A 14,952-nucleotide genomic window follows, 5' to 3' on the forward strand; every position below is an offset into this window, starting at 1 on the left:
ACACATTTCAAGAAAAACCTACTGGGAACTTATATATCAACTTAGGAAAACTGATATCTTTATAATTTTGAATCTTGCAATTCACAAACATAACTCTTTATAAATTTCTTTCAATTTTAATAGACATCTTGATTTTCCTTCCATTTATTTGTTCCAGATACTTCAGCTTATTCCTATTTTATTTTCATTAACACACAGTAGTTGTTCATTTACGAAACAGAGAGTGGCATGTGTATACCATGTATAATTATCAGAGCATGCCCATGTATGTTCATGGCTGCTAACATTTCTTTGTGCTTGGACCATTCAAAATCCTGAGAAAAAAACATTCAGCGAGTTATTGTTGCTGCTGTTGTGTGTTGAACGGTATCTGCGGCAATTTTCAACTTCTCCAACTGAAACTCTATATGGATTAAGCAACAGCTCCTCCTGCCTTCTGCCATCTCCTTCCCCTCTGTCTCTGTGAACGTGACTTCTCTAAGGTACTATGTGGAATCAAGGGACCTTTTATCCATTTGTACCTGGCTTATTTCACATCATGTGACCTCACATGATGTCTCCAAGGTTAATTCATGTTGTCATACACCAGATGTCACTTTCCTTTTATGCATAAGACTTCACTGTAAATATATATATATATATATATATATATATATATATATATATATAGAGAGAGAGAGAGAGAGAGAGAGAGTTTCCTCTAGGTTATTATGCATAATGTTGTGATGAGCATGAATCTATGACTGTCTATTTAAGCTTTTTCTTCCAATTATTTGGAGCACATATGTAAAAGTGAGTGTCAAGATTCCTCTTAAAGGAGCAACCATGTCACTGTCATTTTTCATCACAGACACCCAGTTTTCTATCACTACTGGGATCAATAGTGGCACCATCAAGATGTGCTCAATCTTGTTATTTGTACTTGATATAAGAGTTAATGATCCTCACTCCTCCTGTGAGGGGAACATATAAAGGAAATATCGCCAGATATTGAACTTGATGTATTTGTATGTATTTTATATGTCACCTCTAGTATTATAAAGATTCTGAATTACTTAGAGATGGATTGAACTTCTAGATGAATCCTGTATAAGGACCCTTTCAGATTCTAAAAATCTGTGCACTAACTGCAATATAGATGCTTTCAAAGGGCAAGCAGGGGTGCAGAAGAGGTGAGTTCACACCACTGAATGTCTGCATCAAACACAACTTGACCCAACAGCTCTGTATCTCTACTGCTCTGTTTCCATGGTCAACTTTATTCTGAAGCTGTACCTTGTGCTCTACCAGGCATCCTGCCTCAAGTACTGAGTCCTAGACAGAAATAGCACAGTGTTCAAGTGTGTTCTATAGTGTGAAATTGCACCACCCAAAGGAACATGAGTAGCTCATTCACAAACTACAGCATATGCACAGAGCTGAACAAAGAACTGTAGTCAACACAATGTAACACATTGACAGACTCAGGTTCACTGGGTTCTACTCTTTAAAAAGCCTTTAATCCCTGTACTATGGAGGCAGAAGCATGTGGTCAGTCTGGATTTCGGGCTACCTAAGGGTACATGCTGAGACCATGCCTCAAAAACCATTTTTAAAATCTTTTTACTTGTGTGTGTGTGTGTGTGTGTGTGTGTGTGTGTGTGTGCGCGCGCGCGCGGGCATCTATGCAAACGTATGATTACAGCTACCTAGAAGACAGTTCAGATCCCTTGAAACTGGAAAGCAGTTGTGAGCTTCTTCATATGTGTGCTGAGAACTAATATCTGGTCCTCTTCAAAACAGGCAAGTTCTCTTAACCGTTGAACCTATCCAGCCTCAGGCTCACTTTCAGAGTAGGAGAGTCATTGAGGAAGTTTTTCAAAGGTTTTGGTTTTGTTTTTTAAAAGAAAGAGGAAGAAAGGGAGGGAGGGAGGGAGGGAGGGAGGGAGGGAGGGAGGGAATACATGCCAGCTCCTCAACCAAGCAATGGCCATGCCAACCCTTAAATAGGGCTGTTGGCATGGTGCTGCTGTTCCTGTACTGTCCTGGTAAACAGTAAAGGGAAGAGTTGTGTACTTAACTCTTGCATTGCCTCAGGTTTGAATGACTTCAGTGTAATGAAACCCAAGTGGATTTGATTAACTTTAATGAAATGAATCCCAAAGATTCAATACAGCTGACTAAAGAAAAATTTGCAACCAACAAAGATTCTGAGCAAAATAGAAACGAAATGTATATAAAATTCCTGTGGGGTTACTTATCTTTCTAAATTTTATACAGGCTATGAAAGGAAACTTAAATACACCAAATTGGTCTCAGAGAAGTAGACCAGCAGCCTGAAGTGAAAATGAGGATTCTTGGGAATGGAAGCCAATTTTTTCCTCTCGCATGTGTAACTCTGTAATTATAATGGCCCAAGGGAAAATACAATTTATTATGCAACAATTCATTATTCATATGGCTGGCTCATACATCAAATGCAATTCTCAAAGTATACCATCTTTGTGGGGTGTTTGCTTGCTTGGAGTTTGGGGAGACTGGGTATCACTAAATAACCCATCCTTGCCTCAAATTTGCAGTCTACCTGCCCAGCCTCCAGAATGCAGGGGCTACAGGCATGCACACCCAGATCATCTGTGTCTTTCAAAGGAGAAAACCTTTGTATTATTTATGAAGGAGGGCAATGAAGACAACTTAGCTGAAAAGTTGCTGCCTTTTGCTACTTTCTTGCTGATGTGAATTTGTGGAAAATTTCCAAGCTAGAAGCATTGGCATTCAGAAGCATACAAGATAAAACTCAGATCCGACTAGGGAAGTGGTGATGGTGAAGTGTCGGTGTTCAGGAGCTCGGCAGAACCTAAACTCTGAAACTGATCAGTAAAAAAGGAGTCACATAAAACTCACAGGGCTCCGTCTCTCGCTGAACAGTTGGGACCTTTAGAAATGAGATTTTGCTCTAACCCAAAATGTCAGAACATTTTGTTATGGACAAAGGGTAGGGAGAAGACAGACTCCAAAAAGCAGAGGAAGGAATGAAACACAGAGAAGTATGATGAGGAGATACAGAAAGAGCTACATGTTCCTCATGGAGATTTTAAATCCCTATGACTTTTCTATTGCTTTTAAACAGCAAGGCAAGAGCTGTTAAGATGAATCAGCAGGTAAAGACACTTGCCACAAAGATTGATGAGCTGAGTTCTGTCCCTGGAATAGAATTCACGTAGTAAAGAAAGAAAACTAATTCCTCTAAGTTTGTGTGTGACTGCATGTTTGTGTGTGTGTGTGTGTGTGTGTGTGTGTATGTATGTGTGTGTGTGTGTGTGTATGCCTATGTGTGTACATAAATAAATAAACAAATGTGATTTAAAAAAAAAACTTTCTTGAAGTGTTCCTTCATGGTCTGTCAGCCGTAGTTATGATTAGGTGTCTAGCAGAACACACTGATGATAGGTACTCATAGTTCATACTTTACTGCCAGAGAGTTCACATTTCTTTTTACTGGTGTTCAACAAATACAATTATCCCTGACATATAGATGAGTCTGTTATCCCATAATCAATATTTCACGTTTCCATTGATCCTTTTCCTTGCTGCCAGGTCTTCTCATAACATCATCTTTTGTGACCAGATGCCCATAATGCTTGAAAATTCCCTGAAGAACGGGCAGTGTCTGGGGTTCAGCCTCCATTGTGGTTTGAATGAGACTATCTCCCTCAGTTGGTGGTTCCATTTGCAAATTTTGCCAAGATTGCGGGAGACAGTATGTCACTGGAGCAGACTTTGTCATTCCATAGCCTTGTCCTTCCCCAACCCTTTCCTGGGTGGGACAAAATATGATCACATAGATTCCTGACCACCAGGCAGGTCTCGTGTTTCTGCCACCCGGCCCTCCCCTCCATGATGGACTGTTTCCTTCTGGGGCTGTAAGGCTGAAGAAACCCATTCCTCCTCTGAATTACTTTTGCAATGGATTCTGTGCCAGTAACGGTAAAGTAATTAACACAGGCTGGCTTCAAAACCATTGTCTCAACCCAATCAAACCTGCTATGCTGGTTCCGGTCTCTGACCAGTGGATAGCCCTTTGTAAGATTAAACCATGACCCATCTGAGCTTGAGTTGATGCAAATCAGTCCAATTCTTCCCTACAGTTAGTGACAGAAAATATGTCATATCTCAGAAACAGCAGATGTTTCTTCTCATTTGAATTATTCAAAATCTGGAATTGGGGGAGGGGAGTGAATTTCTAACTCTATTGAAGCACCCACAAGTTCCTTGGGGTATGAGTATGACCTGAAAAAGTGAGCTTCCATGTCATTAGGATCTGTTAGTGAGTTAAGAGGTGTCCTCAGGAAACAGCAGAGTCCCTGAAGTTAAGAGGGTAGATCTCATTCTGAGAGTCTGGAGGAAACATTACACCATCAGGGAAGTCTTCCAGACAAAGTGAGACAAGTTAAACCCTACTGAAAAATGGAAGGTTGGGAGAAAGACTGTGTGCTCTTGGGGCATAAACAGATGTTCAGAAGCAGGGATGGACACAGTCTGATGCAATGTACAGAGACCTGCCCAAGTGACGGCAGATCTATACCAAAAATAAAAACATGAAACCCAAAAATTATATGAGATGATACATACTTGCTTCCAACTTCACCCTCAAAGTTGCAGTCCACCAATGCATGTTTCCAGAGTATGGGAACCACAGGCAGGCCCCACTGCATCCAGCTCATCTATGAGTTTAAAGTAGAAACATTTTCATCATCTCTGAGACATGGCAACAATGGTAACTTATCTGGGAGTCTTGATTGTCTGAGAAGAAAGCACTGAAGCTCCTTAGGGAAGATATGACACTGGCCGTGGGGTAGGGAGGAGCTGCATCCGCATGCAACAGTGCCATTGAGAGCCAGATTTTATGTGATGAAAAATCTGAGCAGAATGATGGCTGGAAGACATGGAAGGAGGGTAAGGTGGGGTGTGGCCAGCACATTCAATGAGTATATGAAGGAGATGCCATACACTTCAAGGACTCAAAAATAGGAAAGTCAACAGTGGCCTAGATTGAATTTTAAGCCAGAAAAAATATTGACTAATGGTCATTCTCATCACACCGGAAAGCATCAGGGAGACAGGAAACTGTGGAGAGGAAGAAGTCAGCTCTAGGAACAAATTTGCTCCATTTGAGGTCATTTTTTGAAATGAGCCAACAGCAATGTCCTGGCAGGCACTAGGAAATATGTGTTCAAATGTGGTGACATTTATAACATGTGACTATAATATTCACCATCCATATTTTAGTTAGAATGAACAGGAAAATCCACAGACTAGAGAAATCTCCCAAGAGTGTGTATATGAAGAGAATATCACTGAGCCACAGTGAGACCTCCATATCTCTGGGTTTCTGTTTATCAGGTTATCACATGTCTACCTTGTTTGGGCAATAGCCCAACCAAAACACTGCTGCGGTTTCCTCTGAACAAAACAAAATAGTTATCACTATTGCCATTAGATGTGATGGCTCTACTCCCCACGCACACTCGAATGGGAGAATGTCATTCTCGTAGCATGTGATGTCTGTGACTCTCTGCCATGAGTATTTCGAAGACTGATTTTTACTTGTATGTGCATTTGGTGGTGGTAGACATGTCCAGGCAGGTAGAGGCCAGAGAGTGACATCAAATGTCTTTCTAAATTACTGTCTACCTGAGTTTTTGAGATAAGATCTCTCACTGAACCTCTTCAATGGCTGACCATCAAGCCCACCTCTCTCTGACAACACAGCACTGGGATTGTAAACACAACTGGCTACATGGATCTATCTATCTATCTATCTATCTATCTATCTATCTATCCATCTACCTACCTACCTATCTATCTATCTATTTAATCTGGATGCTGAGACTTGAACTCTCTGGTTCTTCTGCTTTCATAGCAAATACTTAACCAACTGAGCCATTTCCCCAGCCCTCATCGATAATCTCTTGAAGATCCAGTTTCAAAATCTGCAAGGTTAGCCAGAAGACATACCTTATCCCCCATGTGTGGTGAGCAAAAAGAGAATCTTAGTAAAGCATGTGACACAGAAAAATTATGTAAATGTCAGTCTTCATTAAGACCCCAATCATCCACCCAAGAAAGACTAAAACATGTTCAGTTTGTCTTTGTTCTAAGTTTGAGTTTTGTGGTATTTAGTTCATGGAAGAATCAGAGTATATAAAACTATGTAATACATATGTTAAATAGCTTGCCAATCACTTACTGCAGTTTTCACATACTGTAAGGGAGCTCCATAGAGAGGTTCTGTGCAGCTACCACATGGGAACATGGAAGAGGTTCCAGGGGTGAGAGTATGATGCATGTTCAAGTTTCCAAAACTTTAGGCATCAGAACCCAGAGTGATGTGTCACTCACAATCCCAATATTATTGGGGCTGGAGCAGGAGGATTATGAGTTCCAAATTGATATTGTCTATGTAGGAGACCCTGCCTAACTAATAAGTGACTTCTCAGCAAACATTTAGCTGAACAAGAGCACAGGACCTGGGGATGGCTATATAAATACATTTATACGTTTTTCAGAGACATATTACCAGTAAAGACAGAAAGCTGGAATGGAACCATTTGATTCTACGTTAAAGACCAATCTTTAACAAAATTGTAATTCCATGATATTAGGGACTGGTACCATTCCTCTTTCCAGCGGGACTCAGCAGTAAGCTTACTCAGCCTTGCTGCTCACCCATCACCAACTGAGAAAGATGAATGGGGCAAATTTGGCCAACAATGACCTTTGTTCCCCCAAAAAATAGCACAAAATCACCCAATCTGACACCAAGTGCAGTGACTAGAGTCCCCAGGGTGAGCCATCTGTGGGCATGAGATCTTGCTGTCTGCTTTCCTTGGCTAGTTAGCTCCCAGAAAGGTCCCTTCACCTCCTGATTCCTAAGAGGGTGAGGTGACATCACCCATAAAAACTATGTACACACAACACTTCGAACACTTCTGGAAAGTTATCCTTGGCTAACAGTGGCTCTAACAGCGGATCTTACAGCCATGAAGAACTGAGTTTGTTTTAGAGCTGCGCTCTTGACACTTAGATTGGCTAATTGCTACAGTCAATGCCACAATCATTCCTGGGTTTTCCTCGCATAACTGTAGTTTCAATTAGCATCTAAAGCAATGTGTTTTCATATATCCCTTCCTCTTTTTGTTATTTGTGCTTATATTATTTATCCTTCCCTGTCTCCTCTCTCCCATCCGACTCTCTGCTCCTTCAGCCAAGCTCATACCTTGTTTTTGTTTTCCTCTCTTGCTGTACACCTTGTCTTGTCATGATATCTCAGCTTGCTAGACCCCTTCCTCCTCACTAACAGACCGCCTCCCAAGTTTATATTACACATACTCCGGAATCCTCTCTTCCCCTCAACTTGCGATGTCTTCTTCACCTTTGACTGTCTTCTCTCTAGTCTCATGATCTACACACACACACACACACACACACACACATTTTAGTTCCACATTTGATTGAAAACTTTACTTAGCATAGAAATTTTGATTTTCTTTATGGATAAATAAAATCGCATTGTGTACACACAGCACATTTTCTTTATCAGTTCATCTGTTGACGGACATCTAGGTTGGTTCCACTTCTTAGCTACTATAAACAGTGGAGCAGTAAACATGGATGGGCGAGGATCTTTGTGGTGTGTTGATGGTAGAGCTCTTTAAGGATAGACCCAAGAATGAAATTGCTAGGTCATGTGGTTTTAGCATTTTTAGAAATCCCCATGCCATTTTTCCATTGTTATTGTGACAGTTTACATTCTCACCAGCAATGAATAAGGGTTTCTCCTCCCCCACATCCTTGCCAGCATTTGTTGTTGCCCTTTTCTTAATGGTGGTCATTATGACTTGGTTAAGATAACAACATCTCAAATAGTTTTGATTCACTTTTCTCCAAGGGCTATGGATGTTTCTCCTAGTATGTATTGGTCTTTTGCATATCTTCTTTTGAGAATAGTCTGTTCTGGAAAACTTGGGATGGACGTTTGTATTTAATTTTTGCAATTCCTTTTGTGTCCTGTGTATTCATCCTGTCTGATGGGTACTCAGGAAAGACCTTTCCCTTTCTTGGACTGTCTCACTTGTTTGCTTTGCTTTGTAAATATCTTTTCCTTTTATTATTATTATTATTATTATTTAATCTTTTTCACAGTCCAGTCACAGTCCAGTCACCATCCCCCACCAGGTCTGCCCTCTGACTACTCCCTATTGCACTCTTTTCTTTTCATGCCATCTCATTGGTCAGGTTGAGAGTTCCATCCTGAGCGACTGGAGTTCTCCAGAGAGTCCTTAAGTGTATCTATTCTTGAAGTGTTTCTCCTGTTCTCTTACTGAAGTCTCCAAGTTCCAAGTCTCTCTGCTTCTCTCTCTCTCTCTCTCTCTCTCTCTCTCTCTCTCTCTCTCTCTCTCTCTCTCTCTCTCTCTCTCTCCTTAAGATGGGGTCTTATGGAGTAGTCTTGTATCATTCTGTAGACCAGACTGGCCTTGAACTCAAAGATCCACCTGCCTCTGCCTTCCAAGTGCTGGTATTAAACACAAGCACCACCCCTGCTTAGTGAGTTTCAAGTCTTACATTAAGACTTTGATGCATTTTGAACCATGTTTTGCATAGCATGAAAGATGATGAATCAAGTTGTGCGCTTGTGCATGTCTATAGCCAGTTTTCCCAGCACCGTTTATTGTAATTCTCACTTGGTTATTTTTCTATTTCCTTTCATACAATACTATTTCTGTAGTCATCAGCTAGCATACAAAATCACACACAGAAAAATAATCCTTACTATGAGCTGATCCTGAATATCTATTATTGTGAATTGGGAAAGATGACTGTATAATCTGCTCACAGCTTATTACTGTGTTCTGTGGGTATTTATATCACTAAGGAAAACACAAATAAGAGAATAAAATTTTATATATTAGGCACTTGTACTTTTGGTGCACATACTTTTACTTTGCATCTTTAATGTCTATACTTATCATTTTCCAAATGATAATTTGCAGTTACAATTCCTAAACTTGGAGGAGGGACCTAAAATGATAAAACTGCAACCTAACTTCCCCCTCCTGTCTCTGCTGTTTTTCAGATACCCAAGGACTCCATGTACTGCCGCAGACAGCCGACTGGTCGTGTTTTCCTCCCCAACAATATCTGTTGACACTTGGGTTCAAAAACAAAGAAGATGGGAAATTTTTGGACAAAGTCTCAAATAGGAAGCTTCCTACCTACACAGGTGATTGGAACCTGACTATACTACTACCTTTCAAAAAGGATGGGACTCTGTCACAATGTTCAGTTTATAGAAGGACCTAAATAACCAAAAAATATTTGTTTATAAGTTGCTGCTAATCTTTCGATTTTCTTTGTAGGTTGATTAAAAACACATGGGGTTTTGATTTCAAGAGAGCTTTCCTCCAGGAACATATTGCATACTACCATGGGGTATGCATTCCTAGCATTCTACCCCAGACACTGCCTGCCATAGCCATTGACAAGACAACAGGCTTTCAGGTCTAAGGGACTCAACAGTTAAAGCACTTGCCCTCAAGCATGAGAATCACAGTTTCAAGCCCCAGAATCCCACAGAAATGCTGGATGAGCTTGGTGTAATTCTACTCATGGAAGGGAGAAATGAGATCACCAGAGCAAGTTGGCTACATAGACTAGCCATATCAGCAAGCTCTGGGTTTGGTTGAGAGACCCTTCTCAGAATGGAAGAGCAAGGAAGGATGAGTCCTGCCATGAACCTTGGGCCTCCATGTGTATATGTGCATACACACACACATACACACACACAAGCCAACAAAAAGCAGTCACACACACACATGCATGCATGTACACACAAACACACATGCACTGGGAAAAGAAAAAAACAAAGGATATAGACTTCTATCATTAATTAGCAAACATGAAACAGTTTGTCAACATGACTAGTACATGAAATCAAAAATGTAGCAATGACAACCCCAGGTCACATGGACTGTCTCTCAGGTATTACCCTCTGCTCTCCTCTCACATAATTGGGGAAGAGATTAAATCTCCTGAAGACCACATAATTTGATGGTGTTAAATAATTCTGGTTCCAATTTTCAAGAAAATGCTTCATAGAACTGAAATCTCAAACTGCCAGCTGAATTCGTGACCGGACTGAGCTGATTCCTTGTGCTGTGAGCACATAATTAAGAACTGGTGTCTTGTCAGATACAGAACCCTCTGAGGTGTTCCTCAGCCTCCAGTCACATTCAAAGTCAATGGCATCTGCACACTTTAACAATACCAGAGCAGAGCAAGACAAAGAACACGCATGTTTATAACATTTTTTTTCATATTCAGGACAAACATATTCTGCATAGATGTGTGAATTGTCACAGCTTGGCTCTTAGATCTCTCAATCAAGAAAATAAATGTCAGTTTCTAAATGGTTATGGCCCCTCTGCTGTTCTTCTCGTAGATCTTTTACTGTTACACATATGGGCTAGGGATGGGGCTAGCGTCTGTACTAAAAATTTCTTATCTGTTAATATTGAGATATCTGTTTATAGCTCACTAAAGAAAGCATTCTGAAATGGAATTCTGAAAAAAATATAAAATTTTATTGTTACAATTTCTAGAACATAAAACTCCCTTCTCTCCGCTGACCAGAGAAGATACGGTGAGACACATGGAGACAGTGGGAAAGCGAATCCTACCAATACTGGACTTCATCCGAAGCACACAACTGAATGTGGGTATCTGAGGAGTCTTTTTCTTCTGTCCCATGTGAGAATATCAGAGATTCCTAGGAGTGTTAAAAGCTGAAGAAGCAAACATTGTGATAGTTTGTTTTCCTTTGTTTTGTTTGGCTTTTTAGAAAGATGCACAGAAAATCACATTTACAAAACCAAACACGTTAGCTAGTGATTCCATCCCTTTTCCATACCTACACAAGGTCCAATGTTACACTAGGGTCCCGAGTGTTTGCCAGACAAACGTCTCTTTGTAAAGCTTTCCTTCTCTGTGCCTCCAAACCATCTAACTCAAGGCTACCACGAATTCTTTTTTTTTTTTCTTTTTCTATTTTAAATCAGTAACAGAATGATAGCAAGCACAATGTTTTCCCTCATCCACTGAGCCACTGCACAGCACTGCCTCATGATCGTCCCAGGAACTCAGTTTCACCAGCTTATGCCTGCACACCCAATCACCTGCAGGATGCCACTCTAAACACTGCTGCTGAGCTGCGTATGACGTTACAGATAAATGATGTAATCCTTCTTCACAGTCCAGGGAAAATGTGCTCTCTCCTCCATCCTGTGTCCTAACACATCCTAAGTATGACCTGGGTTCTTTGACAAACCGTATGTTCTTGAACTGAGAATATTCAAAGAGACCATCTCATTAATACACTGTAAAGGCAACAGATTTCTCCTCCTCTAATATTTTTCAAAAAGCCTTTAGTTGGACATTTTAAAGAATCTTCTTCTTGCGGCTTCTGTATTACATTTGATTCGATGTTCATAAGGAGGAGAACCACGGGGGTCGTCGTGATCAGCTACTTAACATCTGTTCAGCAATTACTTGCTCGATAACATCACCAAGCATTTTAGGAACGCTATAAAATGTCTAATCTATTTGCATGATTTGTAATTTTATAAGTTACAAATAAAAAATGGCAGTGTCAGCTGAATTTCCACTGAAAATCCCCTTCTCTCCACAACTGTCTTCCACTCACTTACCTCCCCTTCTATTTCTGCTGGTAAGGAATCCATCTTTGTTTTACTTGGTTCAGGATGTTGTGCCAATGGAGTGTTATTATATTAAAAACTCCCTGCAGGGGCTTGCTTCCTATCTCAGTGGTTTATGGTCCCAAATGAAAAGCGCACACACAGCCTTTATATTTAATATGCCTTAAGCAGCACAATAGCTGGGCAACTGCCTAGCCTCCATGCTGATAGAATCTACCTCCCAAAGATAATTCCAATTATTCCTTCTAATTTGTATGTTCTGTCTTGGCTGATCCTGACCCAATTGAGCAATCCTCTAGGCTGAGCTCTCCCGGGCCCTTTACCTGGCTCTGCCTCTTTTTGGGGCACTCTTCTCAGCCATGGTATCTTTCCTCTTCCTTCCTCCCAAGTCCCGGAATCCTAAATTCCACCTGTCTCTCCTCCCCAGCTATTGGCTGCTGGCATCTTTACTTACCAATCAGAATTTAACTGAGGGCAGGTTCCCATAAGCTGCATGCAGATCCTCTCATGCAAACTAATTTGGGGGACCCCATTAGCATTGAAATAAAAGCAGCTATAAGCCGAAGTGCCATAGATCCAGTGGGTTCAACGATAGATATTTGCTGCCATCTTGAGTGATTGTCCAAGATCAAGATGGCAGCCTAGTGTGGTTCTGATAAGAGAGATACTCTGGATTCTCATAAAGCTACATTTTCACTGCATCCTCCCTCATACAGCTTGGAGAGACAGCCAGAACATGAGCTCAGTTATCTATTCTCACATCTATTCTTCACCACAGCCTGCTCTGCTTTGTTTTTGTTGCTGTGATAAACATCATGACCAAAAGCAACTTGGGAGAAAGAGGGCTTATTTCGCATTATACCTTCAGTTAACAGTCCGTCTCTGAGGGAAGTCAGGGAAGGAACTCAAGCTAGGAACATTCAGGCAGGAATTGAAACAAAAATTGGCAAGCAGACTGCCAGTTGATTTGCTCTGGGGCTCGTGCTCTCTCTGTTTCTCGCTGTCTCTGTCTCCCTCTGTCTCTCTGTCTTTGTTTCTCTCTATGTCTCTCTCTATCACTCTCTTTCCCCTCTCTCTCTCCCTACATTTGTATAGAGCCCCAGGACTACCAGTCCTGGTATGGCACTGCCATCAAAGACCTCACATCAATCAACAATTAAGACAATCCTCACAGATATGAACACAGGCCAATCTGATCTAGACAACACCCGGATTGAGACTCTTTTCCTCCTGAGTGAGTCTTGGTTGTGCCAAGTTGATAATTAAAATTGACCAGGACAGGGCCCCACCCTCATAACCTCAGCTTACCCTAATTACTTTGTGCACAGGCTTCATCTTCAAACAGGTTCCCATTGACACTTGAGGTTGAACATAGGAACTAGAAAGTGACACATTTTGTCCACAACAGTCTCATTAGCAATACTACAAATTTTGGGTCTTTTTCTGAAGTTTACTCCCTTCCTTTCTCTCTCTCTCTCTCTCTCTCTCTCTCTCTCTCTCTCTCTCTCTCATCTCATATCCTCACTGTCACCATTGGGTATTAAAGTCTTCACTACCAAGAATCACCATGTGCTCATTGGTTGACTGCCTCTGTGCATGGCTACCCTGGCAGCACCTGCTGGGTGCCATGTGCTGTAGAAGGAGTCTGTCTGCTCTAAATCTCTGGTTCAACACCTGCCTTACCTCCTTACTTGTTTAGAAACTGATGGTATGATTTGCTGCTGGCTTGGATCACATGGTCTGAGTGCAGGTTGGGACTTACTAAATGTTAGGCATTTTTCAGGGTCCATCACTGCTTCCCGTCTCATGTCTCCAAGTATATCCTGACCATTTGGAAATTTTTATAAAATTCCAAATTTTATAAACTTTATTTTATGACTTTATGGAGCTGAAAATATCAACTCCTAACCAAAATTAAAAGATTTTTTTTATATCCAATCAGCGATGACCTCTGCTCTGGAACCAATCTCAGAATAGTAGATGCCAGAAGTCTTGTTCTCTCTGTCTCCCCCAATTATGAGTAATATCAACTTTCTGTATCTGCTTCTGTCAGAAACAACACTTTAGGAAGACTATCTCTATGGAAGTGAGTGGTTGCAAAGGTTCTCTGAGACAGCAGGTATTGGCTTCCAATGTGTAGGCTCCCAAACACTGGCTTTCAGGTCTCGGGTTGCCCAGCCAAAGCTCCATAAAGCAGGACCAAGTAAAGCTGGCTACAAAGGCAACTTAATTAAGCAAACAATGAGTTGGTGCCTAGAAAGTATTGCTGCTTGCTACCGCTAACAAGCAGTCCTTAGTGGTATGTTTTTATCTATTCATGTATCAAATACCATGCTTTGAACCAATATACACTGTGCTGTTCATACATTTGCCCTAGTGTGTGACTCTGGTAAAAGCAGCCATTTGGCCAAGGTGTGTAAGCACTTTATTAAGCATTCGGGTTCATGGAAACTTTAATTATTCGTGCTGGTTTGGGTTTTGTTTGACAAAGGGGTTGTTACATGGATCTTCCTTTTTCCTTGAACATCTTGTGTACTTTAATTTTTCTTCTAATATGGGGGTAGTACTAGAGTCCCATAGATCTAAAGTCCTTTTCCTTCAATCACTGACTTGCTCAACTCCCCCACTCACTGGCAAGACTTGTGTCCTCTCCAGCCATGAAGCAGATCTGCTGCCCACAGTCTGAAGCTTCCATGACCACAGACTCTGACTGTGAGCTATTAGCTCAGTACATGCCTCAGTGTAAAGGACCCAGCATCCAAGACATTTCCAAAACAGTGACTAATGCCTGGGCAACATATCTATCCTGAAGAACCTTGAATTTGTCAGTCGTTCTTTCCTTTTTTTTTTTTTTACATCTTTTTAATTAATTTTTTATTGGATATTTTATTTACATTTCAGATGTTATCCCCTTTCCCCATTTCCCCCCACCCAGAAACCCCTTATCCCATCCCCCCCTCCTTCTGCTTCTATGAGGATGTGCCCCCACCCACCCACCCACCCACTCCCACCTACAGGCCATTAAATTCCTCCACACTGGGGCATCCAGCCTTCAAGGGACCCAGGACTTCCTCTCCCACCTATGCCTAACAAGGCCATCCTCCTCTATACATACAGCTGGAGCCATGGGTCCCTCACTATGTGCTCCCAGGCTGGTGGTTTAGACCCTGGGAGCTCTGGTTGGTTGGTATTGTTGCTC

The 14,952-nt window shown here is 41.3% G+C and overlaps 1 protein-coding gene across 1 annotated transcript in view; it reads left to right on the forward strand.

Annotated features, from left to right (window-relative positions):
- The window catches only part of Spata16 (spermatogenesis associated 16), a 283,849-nt gene that overhangs the window by 210,830 nt on the left and 58,067 nt on the right, over positions 1 to 14,952 (forward strand). Inside the window, exons 7-8 of the mRNA XM_034500996.2 lie at positions 9,116 to 9,262; positions 10,641 to 10,753. Of these exons, the coding sequence (XP_034356887.1) occupies positions 9,116 to 9,262; positions 10,641 to 10,753 (260 nt within the window). The remainder of the gene's footprint in view (positions 1 to 9,115; positions 9,263 to 10,640; positions 10,754 to 14,952) is intronic.

The sequence above is a fragment of the Arvicanthis niloticus genome, chromosome 4, assembly GCF_011762505.2.
Source record: "Arvicanthis niloticus isolate mArvNil1 chromosome 4, mArvNil1.pat.X, whole genome shotgun sequence".
NCBI classification, from domain to species: Eukaryota; Metazoa; Chordata; class Mammalia; order Rodentia; family Muridae; genus Arvicanthis; species Arvicanthis niloticus.